This window comes from Caenorhabditis briggsae (genome assembly GCF_000004555.2).
Source record: "Caenorhabditis briggsae complete genome, chrV, whole genome shotgun sequence".
NCBI lineage: Eukaryota > Metazoa > Nematoda > Chromadorea > Rhabditida > Rhabditidae > Caenorhabditis > Caenorhabditis briggsae.
The window spans coordinates 19,130,150-19,151,638 of NC_013488.2; the positions used below are offsets into that span (position 1 = coordinate 19,130,150).

Below are 21,489 nucleotides of genomic sequence, written 5' to 3' on the forward strand. Positions count from 1 at the left end.
AAAACTGAAATTTTATATCTTGTCGTGTTGACTTTTTTCCTTAAAATATGATACTTACCGTTGTAAATAAACCATGGGTATGTGGACATTTGGACACACAGATTCAAGTTTTTTCCTTTGTAATCGTCATACCATAAATGATCTGATAAAATTTCACCTTGCGCTCAATTATCTTGGTTCGTACAAGAGATTAAAAAAAACCTGCCAACTGATAAAATGTCTGTAATATTATGAGAAACATTTTATCAAATGACAATTTTTTGATAGCTTTTGAAGCAACCGAGATAATTGAGCTCAAAGTGCATGCATAGGGTGTGCTCCTTTTTAAGGTATCGCTTGTTTCAAGCATAGGTATGTTTATATTCATTCTGAAGCTCTTGATTTCGCAAATTCGCTAATTTAAATGAAAGTGATTATGGACAAAAACTATAGCTAATGGTGGGCGGCGAGTGTGACCGCGTAGGTCAGTCGGTAGAAGCAAGTCTCCAAAATTCGGTACTTCGAATATTAGCCTTACAAGTTGAACGAACTGCAAGTTCGATGTCTTAACATATCCTACTCTGAGATCATGACATACACACTAAATTTCAAGACATCATAAACCAAGATTCCCCAGGAGAGGATCTGCTTTCGTAGAATCTGCGAAGATGTGTTTTTTTCTTTTTTGCTTCCCCAATCCTATGTGTCCGATTTCAGTCAAAACAAGCATATTGTCACAGCGAACCTTCGCTCTTTCTCTCTCTCTCTCTCTCTCTCTCTCTCTCTCTCTCTCTCTCTCCATCTAACTCAAAAAAAAACCACAAACAAATGTTCCGCTTTTTCTGAACGTCTGTATCTCTCACTGTCCCATACTATTACAACTTCTCGTGAGCCTCAATGTGTGACGTCATCAGGAGGATGTGTCCTATGACCCAAACAAACACACATAACCTTTACTTTTGAACTCTTTACCCATGTGCTCCAAAGAATTTTCGGAATTTTTGAGTTCAAAAGTTTTTTTGTCCAAGCAACACGAGATTGCTCTTTAGTGTTCAGACCCTCTATTGTGAGGTTTTAGGAATCTGATACTCCGAAATTCCAGGATTCTGAGATTCTAAGACCCAAAAATAGATATCAAAGTCTTTTTGGCCTTCAAAACCCTAAAATTGCAAATCCCAAAGCGCAAATTGTTTTCAGCATTTCTCTCTCAACTAATCTTATTCCCAGAAGCGAGATACAAAATCTGTTTTTCGTTTTTGCCAATATTCTGTCTGCTCCAAAAATCCTTATATTTTTGGATTCTGGCATAAGCTCAGATTTCCGGCATTGGATTTTCAGAAAACTTGATTTTTAGATTTGTAATTTTTCAGTTTTCCAGATTTTCTCGGTTCTAAAGCTTCCAGATTCTCAAACTTCTAGATTCTTAGATTCCTAAATCTATAGATCTCTGAGCTTCTTAACTTTTGAATGGTTGAAAAGCTGACTCTAGATTCCTGAAGACTTGACCTCTCAAATCTCAGAACTCCCGAATTCTTGAAATGTTATTGCTCCAATAGAAACCCACACTATACGTTCACTTTCAATTATCTCGATTACTGTGGAAGATATCAAAAATTTGTCAACTGATAAATTACTTATCATAATATCAGCAGTGTTTTATCAATTGACAAAATTTTGATATCTCTCACAGGAACCGAGATAACTGACAATGAGCTCAAAACGTAATCAAGTTTTATCAGTATAGAAGCCTATCCTATACATGCATTTGAGTGAAATTATTTCAGGTACTGTTAAAGATATTAAAAATTTGTCAATTGATAAAATGTTTATCATAATATCAGCTTCATTTTGACAGTTGATAGATTTTTGATACCTCTCATAGGAACCCAGATAATTGAGCTCAAATGACATTAAACTTTGAAGAACTATCCTAATCGAAATTTTAGAGTTTAGGCTGATTCTAAATGTAGGCGATTCAGTTACACCCCTCTCGCAAAAATTTCCTATCCCAAAATGTTTTTTCTTTTTTTTTGGTTGGTCTGTCATCAGTGATGTCCCCCTTCCCCTGCTCCCATGTGTATGTCTGTGTCGGTCTGTGTGTGTGTGTGCTCCGCGAGCACACACGTGACATCTTATTTTGCTTTTTGGCTGCTCCCGGCTTCTTTTATCATTAGGAGGAGAGTGATGATGCTCAAATATTTTTAAGTATTAAAATAGTGAAATTTGTTTAAAAATGGAAAGTTGTGTACTGTCGACTGTTGGGTGTTTGGTCGGGAAATGCAAAAATTAGGAAGAGGAGAAAAAACAAAATGTTGGTTTTATTATTTAGATGAGCAAAATTTGATTTTTGAGTTTTTGTCCTAATAAACTGATATTCCAAAATTCCAAGGATCCAGAATTCTGAGCTTTGAAATTAATTCCAGTTCTTCCAATTTCGGAAAATCAGCAATTTTTATTTTTATGGCGGAAGTGAATCACCAATCATTGCAAAATCATTTTTTTTTGTTATAATATCAAAACATGTTATAATAATAGACAGAAAAATGAACAAAAACATTCAAAGTCCTTTTATTTTTTGTGTCTCTGTGTTTCGCCAAATTCTGGTTTAGAAGACAGAAGATGATAGAAGAGGAGTGTGATTAGGTTAGAGAGGAAGTGAATAATTTCTTTTTGGAAAATCCAATTTTTTGGATTTCCAGGTTATGGTTTCCATTTCGTTCGGTTGAAAATCGCCGACCGCTGACCCAGCCGACCGACAGCCGTCCGAGCTGACCGGTCGGTCGGCGCGCCGCACCAAAATGCCTATATTTGCGTCCGATCGTCCGTCCGATCGGTCAGCTCGGTCGGCTGTCGGTCTGCTCGTTCGGTGGTCGGTCGGTCTAAATTTCCCGACCGAATGGAAGCCTTATTCCAGGTTTTAATTTAGAAACGTGATTTTACCAAAGTTGTACTTTTTAGATCACATGTACTGAAAATTTTTACGATTTTTACTTTTTTTGTGGGTCTTATCAGATGGAAAGTACATATAAAACCAAAGTTCAGTCTACAGTTTTTGACATATGGACGTCTAGGAAATCTGTGTGCCCAGATGTCCCCTTGACACCTTTAAAATTCTTCAAAGGTGCTTTACGATGAAAACTCTCTATTGCTTCATTTCATGCAGAGAACCATGTAAACCTGTAATAGAAGGGCCCTCCAAAGGTACCTTGAAACAATAGAAGGGCTGACCCTTCTAATCCAGTTCTTACGGTACACGAAGCTAAATGATTTACTGAGCAAACCATCATCTTTAAAAGCTAATTTCTATCTTCCGACATCTGGAAAACCGGAAAACGGGGTACAAAGTACAATCCTCCCTATTCTATACACTATGACCCAACCATCTGCTCTTCCTCTCGTTTCTCATCAATTTCTAACGAAGCCTCCCCATCTGCTTTTTTGATTCTTTGCGTCTTTCCAATCTCTCTTCCCTACAGATTTCGCAACAGTAAATATACATAAAAATGTATAGAGATGTTGCATATATAATTAAGAAAGTCACTTCTCACAGTAAGAAGTCGGGTACTTCTCTACTTTACACCTCCCTGCCTCATTCACCCAAACTACCAAAGTGTCTTCTTTAGTCTGCCCCAGATTTTTCTAGATCAAACTGGTTTCGTACTCCTTCGCTAGTACAGTACTTTGACTTCTTCCTATTAACTACCTATATTACTTGATTTTCAAAAAAAGAAAAGCCACGTGATTAATGTTCCTTTGGGTCGAAATATCAATAAGCTCCGCCCCCATCTCCTTGCTTCCCTTTTTAAATAAACACACATGATGTGTGTATATGTATAGGTGTGTGACTGACTGATAAGCCACTTCAATGTTCTTTTAGGAGTGACCAGTAGAACGAAAGTTTTTTAGAGAGAGTGAAACTAGATTTTTTTGGTTAATTAATTTTTTTTCGAAATTACAATCAGTAGGTTTTTTGCTTAACTTAAACATGGTAAAAAAGAATCGCGTGCAAAATCAAACTTTGGTGTTTGCGGACTGAACGATCATCGGAAACGAGTTAATTTGAATTTTCCGGTTTTTTCAAATTTAATTTAGAAAATCCAGAAAACGTAATGTCTCAATGAGCCTTCTTAAATCCCATTAACAGCTTTTACTCTATTTTAAACTGTTTTAGACTATTTTCAGCGGTTTTCAGCGATTTTCAGCACTTCCTAGCTGAAACTCCTCAAAATACGTGATTTTTCTGGGAGTAACTAATCAGCACGTGCTTCCTGTCGACTCTTTCACTATGTTAACTATTTTTCCTGCTTCTCTTTCTCTTTTTCTATCCCTATCTTCCTCTTTTTTTCGCATCTTCTCTATCTCTTGTTTCCCTCCTCGTTTCCTCCTCTTTTTCTCGTTGTAAAGATGCGATCATTTCTCTGTTTCTATCTCATCATTCGACATCAGATCATAATCTCACTACTTCGCACTTTCCTTTTTTTAACTCGGAAAAGGGATTCCCCGAAATTCGTGACATTGGATGTTCAAATTCAAAGCTCGCGCTTGTTTTTTCTCTGCGTCTCTCAAAACTGCACGCTCTTCCGCGCAGTCCAGCAGAGCGCATTTGCATAGGCTTCTCCGAAATATTTTTTTTTCGATTTTTCTTCGAATTTCTCTCTATAATCTTTATCGATAGGTTCCACCAAAAAATTAGAATCAAACTAAAAACGAAAAAGCACAAAAAATTACTTCCTCAATATATCAACCTGTCTCTTAAATAGAATCTGGTTTTAGTAGCGATAGAAGTAAAAATAAAAAAGAAAAAAAACTTCTGATGGAACGACACCGAATACTCTTCTATTTCTTATCATATCACTTGTTTTCCGCATTTCTTTCGAAATAGAGTGCCATTTTTACTATTTTCTTCTTCTATCGACAAAAATAAATAAAATTGTACTGTTACAGCTAAAAAAACTATACTAAAAGAGAAACAACATGTCGACGTCCGCACTGGTCGCTAAATCGTAAGTTTTTGAAAATTCGTAATTCCCGCCAACCCATTTTTTCCAGCGATCTCCTGAAACAACTGCCATCGTGTTCCTACTCGGTTCCCGCGCCATCCACCGATTTGGACGTCTTCTCATGGTCCAGAATATTCGAGAACGTCGCCGCAAGTGTTCCTTTGAAGCAGGCGCTTGAGTTTAAGGTTCGCTTAGTTTCAGGGTTTCTAGGTCATACCAAAATTGTCATATATTTCAGACCCTGCATAGCGAAGCCTACTACGCGGTGAATCGAGCGTTTCGAAGAGTGAAAAAGCTGAAAATTGAAATCCTGAGCACCGACGAAACGCTCTACATCATCCAAGACTCGTGTACAAAGAATCCTAATGTCGCCGTGGAAATGGTCCGTTTCGTGCTGTCAAAAGCGAGAAAAGTCAGCGAACTAGAGCTCTACTTTGAGGATTTGGACCTTAAAGTGCTGAATAGGATATTGGACGAAGTCGTCGAGTCGGAAAACGTCGAGCTGGAATCGCTGCGTGTCAAACGGAGGAATGCTGGACAGTCGGTGACGAAGATTGGAGATGTGATACGTGCCAACTCGACGACGTTGAGAGAAATCACTCGCGTTGGGATTTCGGAAGCGTCGCATGGGTTTGACGATAGAATTCGGTTGGAGAGGTTTGGATGCATGTCGTTTGATATTGGGATTCAGGCGGCGCCACATCAAGTGCCAATTCATATGATTAGGTTGGTTTTTGTTTGGGTTTTGAGCATAAAACAATAAAAAATTATCAGTATAACCGTATCTAAAAATGGAAATTGTCGCGAAACGGTGAAAAATACATAAAAACTATTTAACTGAAAATGCTCGACAATTTGTCAAAAATTGTTGAATGTTGATCTAAAACAAGCTAAATTTAAACTAACAAGATCCGTAAATTGACTTTACTCAACCTGAATCCAATATACAGTACCGGTCAATAGGATGAACAAAATCGTATTTTTCAGTTGATTCTTGGTCATTTTGGCCATTTTCAAGGGCCTGGAGCTCGGCTGTCCAGCTTCCATCACTTTGAAATTGTTGTAGGGTTAGAAACAGGCCTAGATGGAAAACTTTGCAATCACAGAGTTTTTCGAATATTCCTAGTTTTTTTTGCTATGAAACACACCCATTTGGGCTTTGTACTGAAAACGTGAAAAAATGGGTGTCTTTCAGAAATCAGCAAATTGCTGAAAAACTAGGAGTTTTCAAAAGAATCTGTGAAAGCAAATTTTCAATCTAGGTCTGTTATAGACCCTCTGAAATTTTCAAACTGATCGAAAAGTTGTAAGTCGAGTTCTAGTCTTCTGAAAATGGCTGAAAATGACCGAAAATCTACCGAAAATGCGTTTTCGTTTATCTTATTGACTGGTCTTACTGTAGCTGAAAAACACTATAACAGAAAATCGGCAAAATCGATGTTTTCCAGAATCACCGAATCCGGCGCCAAGTTCTCCAACTTCTCCTACACCAGCTTCTCTGGCTTCGATCCTTCCGAACCAATCGTTCAGAACATGTTGGACAGTGCCGAGGTGACAACACTCAAGTTGACGATGATGAACGCGCCAGTGATCGCTTCGAGACCCGGTTATATGGTAGGCAAGGTAAGAATCACTCTAAACTACAAAAACTACAAACTACAAACTGCAGGTTCGTCGTGTGAAACGCGTGGAACTTGTCGAAATCGTCGCTGAACCGCAGAGAATCAACAAGCTCGTCGCGTGCCGTCACGTCTTCGAAAAAGTGTTCCCCAACTGTCATGACCTGCTTTTCCTTCAGCAATGGGATTGATTTTGTATCATTTTTTGTATTTTTGTTTGTAAATTTTTTTTCTTCCTTGTTTAATTTGTGTACATATTTTTTTCCTTCTTTTTCAATTCTCTTTTCCCCGTTGATTATCGCTGCTTTATGTATAGAAAATCCTGTGTACATTTTCATTCTCCTTGTTTTTTTTTGCTTTTTTCCCGCTTCTGATGACATTTCACACTTTTTTCTTTCATAGAGATCTTGCTTCTTGTTTAGCCCCTGTCTTCTCCCTCTGTTCGATTTTCGAATACTGTAATAAAAATGTGAGCTTTCTTACAACGCTTTTCGCAGTGGACAAACAAAATCGCAGAAAAATAGACAGGTAAATTGGAAAACAAATCCCTAATAGGTAGATCAAAAATGTCGCAACTCCACTCACATTTCTGGTTTATTGTCCCCTATGTACTAATATGATGACGTAGACAATACCAAAAAAAACGGAGAAAGAGGGCGGAGTTTCCCACAGGAGGCCAGATGCAGGTGTGCTAAGCCCCGCCCCTTCCTCTCACGTATATAAGGGCTAGAAAAATCGACATTCGATGTTTGTGAAGTGGACCTGTTGGGCACTGGGCTAAATTGGTCTAGTCGGTCATGCGGGCTACGGTTTGCTGGACGACTACATCACTAGACTGGGGCACAGCACGACTATGGATCAGACGGAGAACAATGGGTTTTTGAAGGTGATCCCATTGGTAAATAAACCTTTTTTCCCTTTCTATGTACTGAGCCTCTACGTGGCGAAAGGGATCAACAGACTACACTTGTCTGGCTAATCCAGTACACAAAATCCGAAAAAAATCCTGTTTCTTCTCTTCATATCAATAAAGTTGTTAAACTATAAATTCTTATTTCAGCTCATCGCCCAAAAAATCATATCTCATATAAAATTAGAAATTACCAGAAACAGAATGCGGTAGTAACATAATAATCAGTATAGATTTGTAGCTAAAGATATTAGATCAAATGTTTTTTTCTGTCTAATCCAGTAATTTTTGGTTCAAAACATAAACTATTTTTTCAAAATCCTTCAAAACCATTTTCTTCTTTTTGATCGACTGGTATCTGATTGTCATGTGTCAATTTTAAAAAAAAGTGTTTTCTGCTCAAAAAAATATAAAAAAATAATCAGCTTTTTTTCTTAATCGTCCAAGAGCCACTCGAAACTGTTCGAAACACAAGGACTTATTTGAGGCACAATATTACGAATGGATTTGCATCAGAGAAGAGATTTATCGAAAGGTACACAAGAGAATTTCTAGAAACCCATAAATCGCTTCGGATGATGAATATAAAGTTTCCTAACATAATTTTCCAGGGGCTTGGTTTTGAAGGAACCAGAAAAAGTTTCCGATAACCTGCGAATTCTGAGAAATTTCAAACAGGTTGCAGCTGGTTCTTAACTATTTTTTGAACAAAATCATAAAAATATGAACGTTGTCCAAAGACTGAGCCTTTAAAAATAAGCCGTATGACGTTGGTCCGTCCTGAAGCCGTCCAACAACCGACCAGAAGTTGCTGACGACGCCCGAAGCTCTTCTCAATAAAAAGTTATTAAGACCATCTAGAATTCACGGCGACCTGGATATTAATCAACAAAGTTTAAATTAATTTACAGGGCCTCTCTATAAATTTGAAAGAAAACTCTAGAAGAATTTATATCCCGAAAATGTATGATTTATCTGATTTTTGACACCTTAGTTGCGCCTTAAGAGACAATTGTGCAGTGGTTCGGTCCCTCATAAAAATCCACTTTCTCCTTATTGTTTTTTTCTTCCGTTTCCACGTATCCATTTCCACTCAACCGACACCCCTAATTCATCAAGGAAATTGATTCCACTCTCCACTATCTTTTATGTCTTTTCTTTTCTGTTTTTTTGTGGACCGATTCCATCGGAAAAGCCACGCCCACAATTTTAGGAGCTCCTTTCTTTTCACACTTCCACCTTCCATTGTTCGAGTCGCCACCTGACTGACGTCTTCTAGTTTTCTGAATTCTCAATTCTTGCACGTCATCTCTAAAAATGCTCCGATTTGTTTTGTCCCTCGCATTTTTCTTGGCTATTCTGACTGTATTTTCTGTTGAAGGACAACGTGTATTTGATATGATGGATGAGCCAAAGTGAGTTCAGAAATATAGGTCACCGTGTTCTAGAATATCAACATGAAACATTTCCAGGACTGCATCGAACGGACCATCTGCATTCTACCAACGCAAAACTTACCTCCAGCCGTTCTACCAAGCACCAACTCAACTTTTTTGGAGACGTTCTGATTGAGAGAAAATTGTTTTTTCTAATGAATTATTTATTGTTAATTATCAAGTTTTTTCATAATTAGGATGATTAATTACACTACAAAAACCTCTAAATTGGGAATTTCGGGTAGCGAAGCTCGGCGGATTGACGTTGACGTGGCGGATGATGTGAGGTTGCTCAGAAGGCGACCACTGAAAAGTGCTAAAAATATGAAACGAGATTTATGATTCTAATAGTTTCGAAAATTGCTGACTTCCGGAGCAATTTTGTGGTGGAAATTTCGAATTTCCGGAGAATCATACCTGGATATGTACTGCATTTTTATTCGTGTTAGACGATCTTCTGGATGACGACGGGATGTGGATACAGAGGAATTGGAAGAAGAAAATATGGTTGGGCAGAAGAATTCACTAAAAACGAATATCATAAAACCTGTATAAGAAGGACCCCCCACACTGTAGGTTCTAACTAGTTTATCTCGGCTCAGTCCACTTTGAGCCTATATATCTCGGTCCCTGTGAAAGAAATCAAAAAGTTGTCAACTAATAAAATGTTTATCAGAATATCAGCAGTATTGTGTTAGATAGCCACTTTTTGATATCTTTTGCAGAAAATGAGATACGAAGGCTCAAATTTGACGAAGCGTCCTGTTAGAGTGTTTACGGTATATTGGCTCCTATGTCAGAAATGAATAAAAAGGGTTTCTATTGTAGTCTAAATTTTTTTTTGAAAACCGGAGAATTTCGAACCACAAAGTAGTGTATCCCCATTTACCGTAACGCCCACAAATTGAAGCAAAGCCATGAGACGAGACAAGTGATGCCGAATATAATATAGAGAGTCTCACGGTACTCGTTCAGCTGAGCTAGAATTGTGCCAGTCTGAAACGGTCCGAACATTTCTTCGCGTCGTTTTTTATTGCCCACAAAGATGGGGAATACCGATAACATTGGGAGGATAAAGTGTTTTGTGAGCAAAACGATAGTGATTATTTATTAATGGACTAGAAAGTGAGGGGATATCTTCCGTTTGTCTTCTCACAGCTGACTTGTCAGAAAAGTGGACGCATTCTTTTGCTCGTTTTTTGGCATTCCGACGTAGACAGGATTGGAAAGTTTAAAAGAAAATATTGAGAAGCTGTCTGAATCTCCAGTTATTCAATTTCCAGGCAATCAACATAAGTGATGTGCTTTTATTTACCGTAAACACTCAAATAAAGTGACATCCCTTATTTTCAACTAATCAGACGAGATGAAAACTCCTGCCGGCGAGGGAAACTCAAAAAAAGTCCCGTGGCGCACACGCGGCAGGAGATTTTCTAATTTTCGTCAACTGATTTTTTCTCGCCGGCAGGACTTTTTTGGCTTGTTCTCGCCTGCAGGAGTTCTCAACTCGTCTGAGTATCGTAAACATTCTAATAGAACGTCACCCGTATTTAAGCACATGTATCTCATTTTCTGTGATAGATATCAAAAAGTGGTTAACTATTAAAATGTTGCTGATATCATGGTGAACATTTTATTAGTTGATCATTTCTTGATATCATTCAAAAGAAGTGAGATATACAGTCTTAAATTGGACGGTCCGGGTAGCGTTCTATTAGAGTGCTTATGGTATATGCCTTTTTATCTCGGTTCCTGTGACAGATATCAAAAAGTAAACAACTAACAAAATGTTTTCGATATTATAATAAACATTTTATCAGTTGACCACTTTTTGATATCTTTCACAGAAAACGACATACATACGCTCAAAGTTAGTGAACCGCTAGGGGGATATTCTGTAAGAGTGTTTACGGTATCTCAGTTTCAGGAAGAAATATCAAAAAATGATGTCTAAAATAATTGTCAGATTTTTTGGCATTTAACTTATGCTAGGTAAAAGTTACAGAAACGGAATTTCCTTCAACTAACCAAGAAAAAGTAGACAGAAAAAATAAACGGAAGAAAAAAGGTAGTCTAGCCTTCCATCGGAAGACATCCAAGTTCCAAATCTTTACTAGAAAATTGGATTACATCGTTCCCAGTTTAGGAAAAGATTTGCCTCCTTCTATGGTTTTTCTCTTTCTTCAAAACACGGGAAACATGAGCCAATTTTGTGCCGTAGGGTATAAACTACAAGCTAACGATTTAAAGGCACCGAAGGGAAAACCTTGGGGAAGAAGAATTTCGAGAGGAAAAGAGAGATAAGTTCCAGAAAGTAGTTAGCTTCTTCTTCTACTTATTTTCTACACAAGAAGAAAAATAGATAGAAAAGTTGGGAGGGAGGTAGAGCAAAATAATCACTCTCACTCGTCGGATTTATGAGCTTTTTCAGTGGATTTAGTGGATTCCTAACAGGTGAGAAAAGAAGCTCTATGGTGGAAGTGGAGTTCTAAATGAATGGCAAGAAGTATGAAAGGCAAGAAAAATGAATTTTTAGTATCAGGTTTTTAGTTGATCTGAAAAAAACTTCAACTTTCAGAACTCGCCCAGGTCACTTTTGACAACATAGAAACATGTATTTCAGCTGATTTTTGTCTGCATCTATCAAGTTTCCTATCATTTCGAAAGTTGCGGAGTATGTAAAACAGACCTAGATTGAAAATTTTGCACAGAATTCTTTAGAAATTCCTAGTTTGTCACACTTTGCCAAATTTTGAGAAGCACCCATTTGTCTCATTTTTGAATTGAAAACATGAAAAAACAGGTTTCTTTCAAAAATTGGCACATAGCTGAAGAACTAGAAGTTTTCGAAAAGTTCTGTGGATGAAAAGTTTTAAATCTAGGTCCGTTTTAATATTTCCAAAAATTTTTAAGTGATCAGAAACCGGAGTTCCAGACTGCTGAAAATGATCGAAACGGGCGAAAATAAACGTTTTCGTATACCGTAAACACTCTAATAGAACGCCACCCGGACCGTTCACTTTGAGATTTTTATCTCACTTCTATTTAAAGATATCAAAAATTTGTCAACTAATAAAATGTTTATCATGATATCAGCAACATTTTATTAGTTAACCACTTTTTGATAACTTTCACAAAAAATGAGATACATGTGCTTAAATACTGGTGACGTTTTATTAGAATGTTTACGATACTCAGACGAGTTGAGTTTTACGATACTCAGACGAGTTCCGATTTAAACCGGACTTTTGAAATTCCACCCTTGAGAACATTTCATTACCTAGAACCCAAAATCTAATCTAACGGAAAAATCTTGAAGGTCTTCATTCATTTCACCTGCCCACATAACTCAATCTTACAAAAATTTCTGACTTTCAGATTCGTCATTACATAATCCTGAAGTTTTGATCTGTTGGTTTTCGGGAGCATTCTTTTACACAGATCACACACCTTCTTTCCCGTTTGCTTCTTATTTGTCCTCTAGTTTGCTCGGCTTAAAATGCTGCGTCTCCGCAAAATCCTCAAGTCCACTTTTGTTGTTCTCCATGAGCCCGCGCATGTGATACTAGGAATTCTCTTCTTTTTCTTCTTCTCATTTTTGATGTTACATTATTACATTCTTCTCTGAAGAGCTCTATAAAAATGACTTTCTTTTTTTCTTTTTTTCAGTAAGAACCATGGAGGCCCTCATAACTCGATATGGGCATATTCTGAAGAGAATACTAGAAGGCTGAAGCAGTGTAAGTTACTCGTGAAAAATTTCTATTTGATTGTAAGCATCCGTTTTTCAGTCAATCCCTTCGGAAAAGTTCTTTCAACCTTCGTGGTTTCATTGATTCTTTTCCACCCGATCTGCACTTAAGATCAATTCATCTCCAGGTGGAAATCTCCACTGAAATTTACATGATTGTCAATTTCCTGAACCCGGAAGGTTCGCCACTTGACATTCGTTATGGAGCAGAACGAGGAAAAACTGTGGTTGTCAAAAACGCGATTTCGAAAACCAGAAAGGAGAAAGTGTTCGAGAACGAAAACTTTGTAGACATGTTCTGCAACGATTTCTCCATTCTTCAACGATTCATCAGCCACCAAAAGGTTCCAATGGATGAGGTGTCCTTCAAGATCTTTCGGGAGGATCATGCAGGAACTTTCGCAAAAATTGGCAGCATGCTCAGCAAAGGGAAACCTTTAACAACCAGGAAAATCGCCTTGAAAGTGTACAGAGTGGAAGAGATCATGGCCATTTTCCCATACGTGGCACCAGGTGTTCTGAAGGATAACTATTTTGAGCAATCGAGAATGGGAATCACCAGGAACAGTCATCAATTGAATTTGACTGATGTGGCTAAGCTGGAGCAGTGGAAGAAAGCGGATACGGTGGAGATCAAAGATTTCACGGTTCGATATCCTAGCAGATTTTTACACTTTTCTCGTGTTGATACCTGTTTCAGAACAATCTCAATGGAGGATATTGAATCATTGAAAAATGTGAATACTCACTAAAAAGATATTTTATCAACCAATAATATTCCAGGCTTTCCTCAAAGACGACACTCCAGAATTCTTTGAAATTTCTGCCGAAGCGCCCGAAGAACATCTATACTTTGAGCACGTGATGAAAAAGATGGGAGGAGACTGGACTGAAGAACGGAATCGAGACCAATTGAGAAGATTCAGACAAGTAACTCCTGTGGGCAACAAAGACAAAGTGGCCACGTTTTTGCTTTTCTATTCTTCTCTTAAACTAGAGAGAAATTGTTTGTCTGAAGATTAATTCGATAAGAAAATGTACGGCGACTTCTTTCGTTGGGATCGTCTTATTTAGCTTTGGAAAGCTTTTCTATATTTTTTATATTAATTTGTATTTTATAGCTTTGGTCGGAAATAATGAAGTCAACCTTTTAACACATGGACTTTGAGATTTTCGAGCAACCCGGTATACAAAAAAATGAAACTGTTTGAAATGAGTTGAACTTCTATAACTTCTAACTTGAACTTCTATACACTTGAACTTCTATAAAGGAAGAGGAAAGTGGAGAAACAAATCAGTTCTCGCTTTCTCTGGGCTCCAGAGAAGGTAACCCGGGTATCCTGGGTCTTGGGTCCTGGATCCAGGTCACCCGGATCCAGGTCACCCGAATCCAGGTCACCCGATCCAGGTCACCCGATCCAGGTCACCCGGATCCAGGTCACCCGGATCTAGGTCACCCGGATCCAGGTCACCCAGATCTAGGTCAACCGGATCCAGGTCACCCAGATCCAGGTCACCGGGACCCAGGTCACAGGTCACCCGGATCCAGGTCGCCCGGATCCAGGTCACCCGGATCAAGGTCACCCGGTCAGGGTCACCCGAATTCAGGTCACCCGGTCAGGGTCACCCGGATCCAGGTCGCCCGGATCCAGGTCACCCGGATCCAGGTCACCCGGACCCAGGTCACCCGGGACCTAGGACCCGGGACCTAGGACCCGGGACCTAGGACCCGGGACCTAGGACCCAGGATCCCCGGGTCACCTTCTCTGGAGCCCAGAGAAAGCGAGAACTGATTTGTTCCTCCACTTTCCCCTTCCTTTATAGTATTTCTTCTGAGGTCAATGGGGCATCAAGGGTCGTAGATTTTTTGACGGAAAATTCATTTTTTTTGAACACTTTTTTCATCCGCAAAAGGTTCTCTCCATCACGTTTAGTTAACTATTGACTTTTCACTTTTGGAATCTGGGAAACATTTTAAATAGATCCTTCCTTTGACCGTAATTATCTCGTTTTCTGTTTGAGTTAACAAAAAATGTCCAACTAATGAAATGTTGCTGGTTTTAAGACAAACAAATTTGCTTTTTAAAGTTTTTGGATATCTTCTACAAGAGCCAAGATACATTGACTCAAAGACTCGCAAAGAGTATTCGAATTTTTTTTGGTCGACCAATTTTGCAGATCTGAGTGTGCGGAGCCAATCAGAAGTATCTTCAAAATTCTTAGATGTTCAAATGTACTAACTTTATGCAACTCATTTCAAACAGTTTGATGTTCTCTGTACATAGGACAGTTGGTCGATGCTCGAAAATCTCAGAGAATGTGTGTTAAGTCCCACATATGAAAATCTCAAGGAAAGCTATCGAGGATACGATTTTTTCAAAATCTGGTTTGGAATATCAAGTGCGTTCATCCGGATTACTGGGTGAGTCAAAAAACCAAACAAAGCCAAAACTCTTATCAATCTATCAAAAAAAATCCAAAGGTTAAAATAAAAACAACTATGTAGAGACTTAGAGATAGAAACATTAATAAAACTTGTTTTTATCACTCATTTTTGGCAGAATTAGACACCTTATGGACGGAAAAATGGAGGGGGAGTACAAAGTACTGATTGGCAGAAAATTCAATCAGATCGCTTTTGTTTTTTTTCTCGTAAAAATTAGTTTCGTTTGAAAATTAAAAACTTTCACCTCAAGCTCCTCCTAACAATTTCCCAACTCCATATCAGCGCTTATCACTTGACTGATTTGTTTATTAGACACACCAGTCAACAGCACGTGTACTCTAGTCTAGATTGTTCTACAATTTTAAAATAATTGCTACACATAAATAATTCTGTCGAGTTGTGTGCTCTCCTAAATTTCCAGCCATGACAAAACCACTATCCAAATTTGGGTCGGTTACTTTTGCGGCTTGCGTTGTGGCTTTTTCAATATTGCTGGTTTTGCACAAGCCTTTGCCACCTGGCTTCTGTGAAAAATCGTCAATTGATAGAGTGATTCTGCATTTGTTTGAGCCGGTTTTACGAGCGTTCTATTATTATCCAGTGAGTTTTTTTTTAATTTTGCGTTTCATCTAAAATTGGTGAAAAACCTAACTTAATGACATTACTTCAGTCATTTTTTTAAGTGACCAAATTTTAATGTTTTAAAATAATATAACCAGGATACCGTCCAACACTCTGATAGAACGCCACCTGGACCGTTCACTTTGAGTCTATATATCTCACTTCTTTTGAAAGATATCAAAAAGTTGTCAACAAATAAAATGTTTATAATGATATCAGCAACATTTTATTTGTTAGCCATTTTTTGATATCTTTCACAGAAAATGAGATACACGGGCCCAAATTTGATTTCGGTGACGTTCTATAAGAGTTTTTACGGTAATTGAGTTCAAACACCTTAAAAGGATATTGACCCCCATCAGTGAGTTTTCTATACAAGTTATTTAAAATTAACTTTTTGGATATTTGAATTATACAATTTGAGCCCGATTATCTCAATTTCTATGAAAGTAAAAAAATCTGTCAAATCAAATGTTTGTCATATTATCAACAACATTTTATCACTTAACATATTTTTGACATCTCTTATAGAAAATGAGATGATTGTGCTAATATAAGGGGCGCATCTATTAGAAGGTTTACGGTACTTTACGTTTTCCAGTCCCACTACCTCTTCTCCACACCAGAAAATCAAATATGGTGGACTCGTCTCTCCCTGAACACCCTCGCCAAGACGATGGGTCCCTTTAACTTACTGGATAGACACACTGTGCTTGTGAAAGATGCCACGTGGAATGGGGTACATGTCCGAACCTACGAACCACGGCTAGTGAAAAATGCAACTGGTGGAGCTGCCATTTTTATACACGGTGGTGGATTTGCGGTCGGAAGCGTTGAGATGTACAGTGGACTGACAAGACGAATGGCGAAAGAGTGAGTAGATTTCTTTCATTTAACTATTTTCTTTTGAATTATAGAATGAATACATTCGTGGTATCTATTGACTACCGTCTTTCCCCGGAAACAGTATTCCCTGATAATCTGCTAGATTGCGAGAAAGCAGTAGACTACTTGTTTGAAAATGGTGCTCAGGAGTTTGGCATTGATCTCAACAAAGTCGTGATTATTGGAGATTCAGCTGGTGGAAATCTAGCTACTGTTATCGCTCAACGTCGTGAGGAGAAAAGTGTGGAGCCCAAGCTAGCAGCGCAAGTGTTACTGTACCCACTGCTCCAGCTGGTAGATTTGCAAATGGTGTCGTATAGATATTTTCATAAGAGACTTGATGGATTTGCGTTTGTTGGTGAGCCAAATCTATTTTTGAATCTATTTTTCGAAGGATTTAAAGATTTTAGACCCAAGATCTGTCGCTTTTTACTATATGTTATATGCTGGTATTTCAATGGAAACGGCTCAAAAATTGGTTCCATCAGTTATCACGAATGGTCATATTAAACCAGAGCGTAGAGATGAAATTGATAAGGTTTTGAAATTGATTCATAGAAATTCTGATTAATTGTTTTTTAAAGGTTCTATCCCACCGATCTTTCATCGAAGCCACTCATCTTTATAACCTATCAAAGGTCCCAGACAGATGGGAAGTTCAAGAGAATCGAGAGGCGCAGGAAATTCTGGACCCAATAATATTCAACCCAGATTTCTCGCCTTTGATGAGAGAGAATCTAAAAAATCTTCCCAAAAGCTTGATAGTCACTTGCGAGTATGACACCTTACGGGATGAAGGAATGATCTATGCAGAGAGATTGAAGGTAAACTTACTGTTTTTACCGTAAAAACTGTAATAGAAGGGCCCCCTAATTTTCAACTTTGAGTCAATTTATCTCGGTTCCTGATGAAGATATAAAAATTTGTAAACTGATAAATTATTTATCATAACATCAGAAATTTTTGATCAGTTGACAAATTTTTGATATCTCTTATAGGAGCTGAGATAATTGAGCTCAAACTTGGCAATTCGGGACCATTCTATTATAGGTTTTAAGGTATTTTCAAGATTCTTTCGGTTTGCAGACCGCCGGAGTTCCAACAAAGTTGATAAATCTAAAAAACGGGTTTCATGCCATGCTAAATATGCATAACGAAATCACCGAGGCCTCGTCATGTTTAACAGATGTGATGGACTGGATTCTGGAGCAATTCTGAAAAATCTTACAACTCAGACTTAATTGTAAAGTGAATATAGATTCAGCTGACAAATAAAATTTTCCTTTATAGTTTTGTTTTTTTTGGTTCACCAGATTACGTAACACCTGTGATACCTCACTGCAAAAAATTTAATTATGTGGTTATTGATGCCAACTTTTTGACACTATAAAGTCATGCCCCAGGCTACACCCAAATCCAATCAAGTGGTCATTTTCCGAGAATTATTCACACCTTTTCTTTTCTGGACTAGACTATATCATTCTATGGATTACGAATATTTCAGCGATCCATTTCTGAACGATTTGCTAGATACCACCAGAAAATGGGCCCATTTCACATCGGACATTCAGATTATCATAAGCTTCTTCGGGGTGTTCCTAAACATTTTGCATCTAGAGGTGCTTTGCAGGAAATCTATGAGGGGTCAGGCAGCAAATGTTTTAATTATCGGAATTGCTATAAGTGATATTGTATATTTGATGTATTATGTGGATGGTGGAACATGGGAATATTTGAATAAAGCTATTCCACAGCAATGGTATGTTCTAAATTTACTGTTAAACATGTAATAACTCTCAACTTTAAACTTCGCGCCAATTTATCTCTGTATCTGTCAAAGATATAAAAAAGTTGTCAACTAACAAATTGTTTATCATAATATCACAAACATTTTTCAGTTGACACATTTTTGATAACTTTCACAGGAGCCAAGATAAATCAGCTCAAACTTGACCATGGCTCTTCTAAAACCTATTTTCGGTATCCCACCGGCTGAACTAGAAATGAAAAAAAGAGAAAAGGCAACATATTTTTTCTGTGAAAACTTAGATTTTAAAACATTCTAAATTTGAAAAATTGACTAAAAAATTATCCTTCAAGTTCTAGCAATGTTTCAGCATCCCCCCAAACTCTCAAATCTTTGCATATTACTCCTGGATCTTGTTCATCTTCAAAGACGCATTTCGTCGGGTATCTGCGTGGCTTGGAATGTTCCTGGCGATTATAAGATACCTAATTCTAAAGTATGGTACTAGAACCAAAATTCGGGTATTAATGAAAGCTGGAACCAGTTGGAAAGTATTTTTTAGCCTCTTATTTTTTCATTTAGTGGTCACTATGATCAATCAAGGAAGATATTTGATTATAGAGTATCCTAAAGGATGGAAGCCAGATAAAAGGTGAGTACGGGATTACTTTTTTGGGATGTTTTTTGAAAAAAAGTATTTCAGTTGCACTATGTACCCACCAAATACAACTTTCCCTTATTTTGCTCGAGTTCAAAATCCAGCTATCGATGTTTTCTTCCAAGAGCACATCTCCGAAAAATACCTTCTAATAGATGGAATTCTCAAATGCATTCCTCCAATTCTCTATCCATTTCTTGCTGTTGGTCTAGTTATAGAGCTCAAAAAAGTTCGAGAAGGCAGAAAAATTTTGATGGGGAGAGACGAAGAAAATGACATGATCCATGTGACTCGTCTAGTTATATGCATGACTATAGCCTATTTCTTGTCTGAAACTCCAGTGGGCGTTTCCCAGTTTTATATGTCGTTTATCCAAGGAGAAGGGTTTGGACCATTGTGAGCTCGAAAAAAATAAATTTCAATTTTTCTTCTAAAAATTACAGATTTCTTCTGAATAATATTACCATAATATGTGTCACAATTCTCATAATCAATTCTTCAATTCATTGCGTGTTTTGCTTTTTTCTTTCCTCGCATTATCGAGATACGGCATGGTCAATGTTATGCTGTAAAAAACGAAGGGACTCCAGTGTCGGAAGTTCCAGGAATTTGAGCATCTCTTACAGATAATTGAATGTACAGTACCGGTCAATAAGATATACAACAACTGATTTTTCAGTTGATTTTCAGCCGTTTCTATTCTTTTCGGGTTGAAAAGCGTGTCCTTCAGAAATCGGCAAATAGCTGAAAAACTAGGAATTTTCAAAAAATTCTGTGAATACAAAGTTTTCGATCTAGGTCTGTTTTACACCTTCCAGAATATTCAAAGTGATGGGGAACAGCCAAGCTCTAAGCTTCTGAAAGTGACCAAAATTGCCAAAAATCAACTGGAAAATCAGTTTTTGTATATGTTATTGACCGGCACTTTATATAAACCAAAATTTGAGTTTTTGTCAATTTCGAAAGAATTTTATATTAAAATGATTTGTGTTTTGTGAGAAATGAGTTTGAGCAAAGTTGCCACAATTTTCAGATATCTGAAATTATTATATTTAAAAAATCGAATGAAATTAGTCCAAACATGGTCTGAATTCCTTCAGCCGAATCAAAAATAGCCAACCAAAATTTTGATGGTCAACTTTATAACGTTCAAGGTTATGTTCAACATGTTATCTCATATTATATGCCCTGGAAAAAAACTATACCTGCACATCCAAAACCCATAAATTACTTCACCTCCTCTTTTTAGATCACCAATGGTTTTCACGTGAATCCTGAACCCAAACAGATCACTAGACGTTGATACTTCATCTCTATCTCTCAAATTCATCTTTTATCGTTTCTCACCTGCAAACAAAGTTCCATCAATCTTCTTTACGCGCGGAACCGATGAAATTTAGACAAAAATCACACTTATGTTCTTCACTTTTTTGGAATGGCAAGAGAAGAACTGCCTAGAATATGAGAATAGGGGAAATGAGAACGAACACAGATGAATGACGAAACAACAGGTTTCTCATAGAAATTGATAGCTGCCTTATCCCAGTCAGAAAATGGAATCTAGAGAATCGGATGCATAAAGATGCCGTCATTTTTTTTCCGATTACTTCAATTATCCAATTTTATCATTTTAATAGTTTTGAAATCAATTTTATCAGAAGGCTTGTGGCTCCAGCTCCCAATTCCTTGATAAAAAGATTATCTCAGATCTCTTCATTTTTGTGCTTTCTTTGCTTGCTCAAGGTGTGTCTGGTGGAGAAATCCGAACACTTTATGTCTACAACACTTTCTTGTCTATCTAGTTTGCAGGCTAACTGATCAAGACAGTTTGTAGTTTGTAGTTTCAGAGATAATCCAATGTATCTGTCATCTAGAAATTTCTTTATCAATGTTCTTCATAATTTTGAGCTTTGAGGTTTAAGTTTCAATTTCAAACATTCTAACAAACCGGGAAATACCTTGGGATTTTTCAAAGGTATATCGTAAACACTAGAATTCCACCCAAAACCGTCAACTTTGAACCTATATATCTCGGTTAGTGTGAAAGATATCAAAAAGTGGTCAAATAACAAAATTTTGCTGATATAATGATAAACATTTTGTTTGTTATTCACTTTTTGAAATCTTTTACAGGTAATAAGATATATGGACTCAAAATTGATCATTGGATGGCATTCGATGAACCTAACCTTTTTTCATTTTCCCGAGAAAGCCATAAAAACGGTGTGGCATTTGTTATGAAATTGGGAGGGAGGTGTCTGTGTGTGTTCTTGCTTCCGCAATCAAAAGTGTCTTGATTGATAAAGCGTTTTTGCAAAACTGACAGTCAACTATATTCTCTTGATGACGATAACACATTCTATTCTCGGAAAATAATAGAAAGGTTTTTTGTCACTGTATTTTATTTTGAAGCTATTTCAAAAAGTTAAAAAAATGT

General features: G+C 37.4%; 4 protein-coding genes across 4 annotated transcripts; all 4 read left to right on the plus strand.

The window, feature by feature from the left end:
• Nucleotides 1-4,953: 4,953 nt before the first annotated feature.
• On the plus strand, nucleotides 4,954-6,789 carry CBG05629 (the record flags this gene model as incomplete). The annotated part of the gene is made up of 5 exons (XM_002638536.1): nucleotides 4,954-4,982; nucleotides 5,029-5,164; nucleotides 5,218-5,705; nucleotides 6,428-6,602; nucleotides 6,649-6,789. 5 exons carry the CDS (start codon nucleotides 4,954-4,956, stop codon nucleotides 6,787-6,789), a joined length of 969 nt encoding a protein of 322 aa, XP_002638582.1.
• Nucleotides 6,790-8,825: 2,036 nt separating this feature from the next.
• Nucleotides 8,826-9,080, plus strand: CBG05630 (the record flags this gene model as incomplete). Its single annotated transcript, XM_002638537.1, has 2 exons — nucleotides 8,826-8,923; nucleotides 8,981-9,080. 2 exons carry the CDS (start codon nucleotides 8,826-8,828, stop codon nucleotides 9,078-9,080), a joined length of 198 nt encoding a protein of 65 aa, XP_002638583.1.
• Nucleotides 9,081-12,847: 3,767 nt separating this feature from the next.
• CBG05632 lies at nucleotides 12,848-13,718 on the plus strand (the record flags this gene model as incomplete). The annotated part of the gene is made up of 2 exons (XM_002638538.2): nucleotides 12,848-13,342; nucleotides 13,479-13,718. The coding sequence occupies 2 exons, from the start codon at nucleotides 12,848-12,850 to the stop codon at nucleotides 13,716-13,718; spliced, it is 735 nt and encodes a 244-aa protein (XP_002638584.2).
• Nucleotides 13,719-15,564: 1,846 nt separating this feature from the next.
• Nucleotides 15,565-19,682, plus strand: Cbr-srw-84 (the record flags this gene model as incomplete). Its single annotated transcript, XM_045238628.1, has 9 exons — nucleotides 15,565-15,741; nucleotides 16,364-16,635; nucleotides 16,680-17,005; nucleotides 17,058-17,185; nucleotides 17,232-17,471; nucleotides 18,267-18,406; nucleotides 18,765-19,046; nucleotides 19,098-19,448; nucleotides 19,496-19,682. The coding sequence occupies 9 exons, from the start codon at nucleotides 15,565-15,567 to the stop codon at nucleotides 19,680-19,682; spliced, it is 2,103 nt and encodes a 700-aa protein (XP_045093002.1).
• Nucleotides 19,683-21,489: the final 1,807 nt, after the last annotated feature.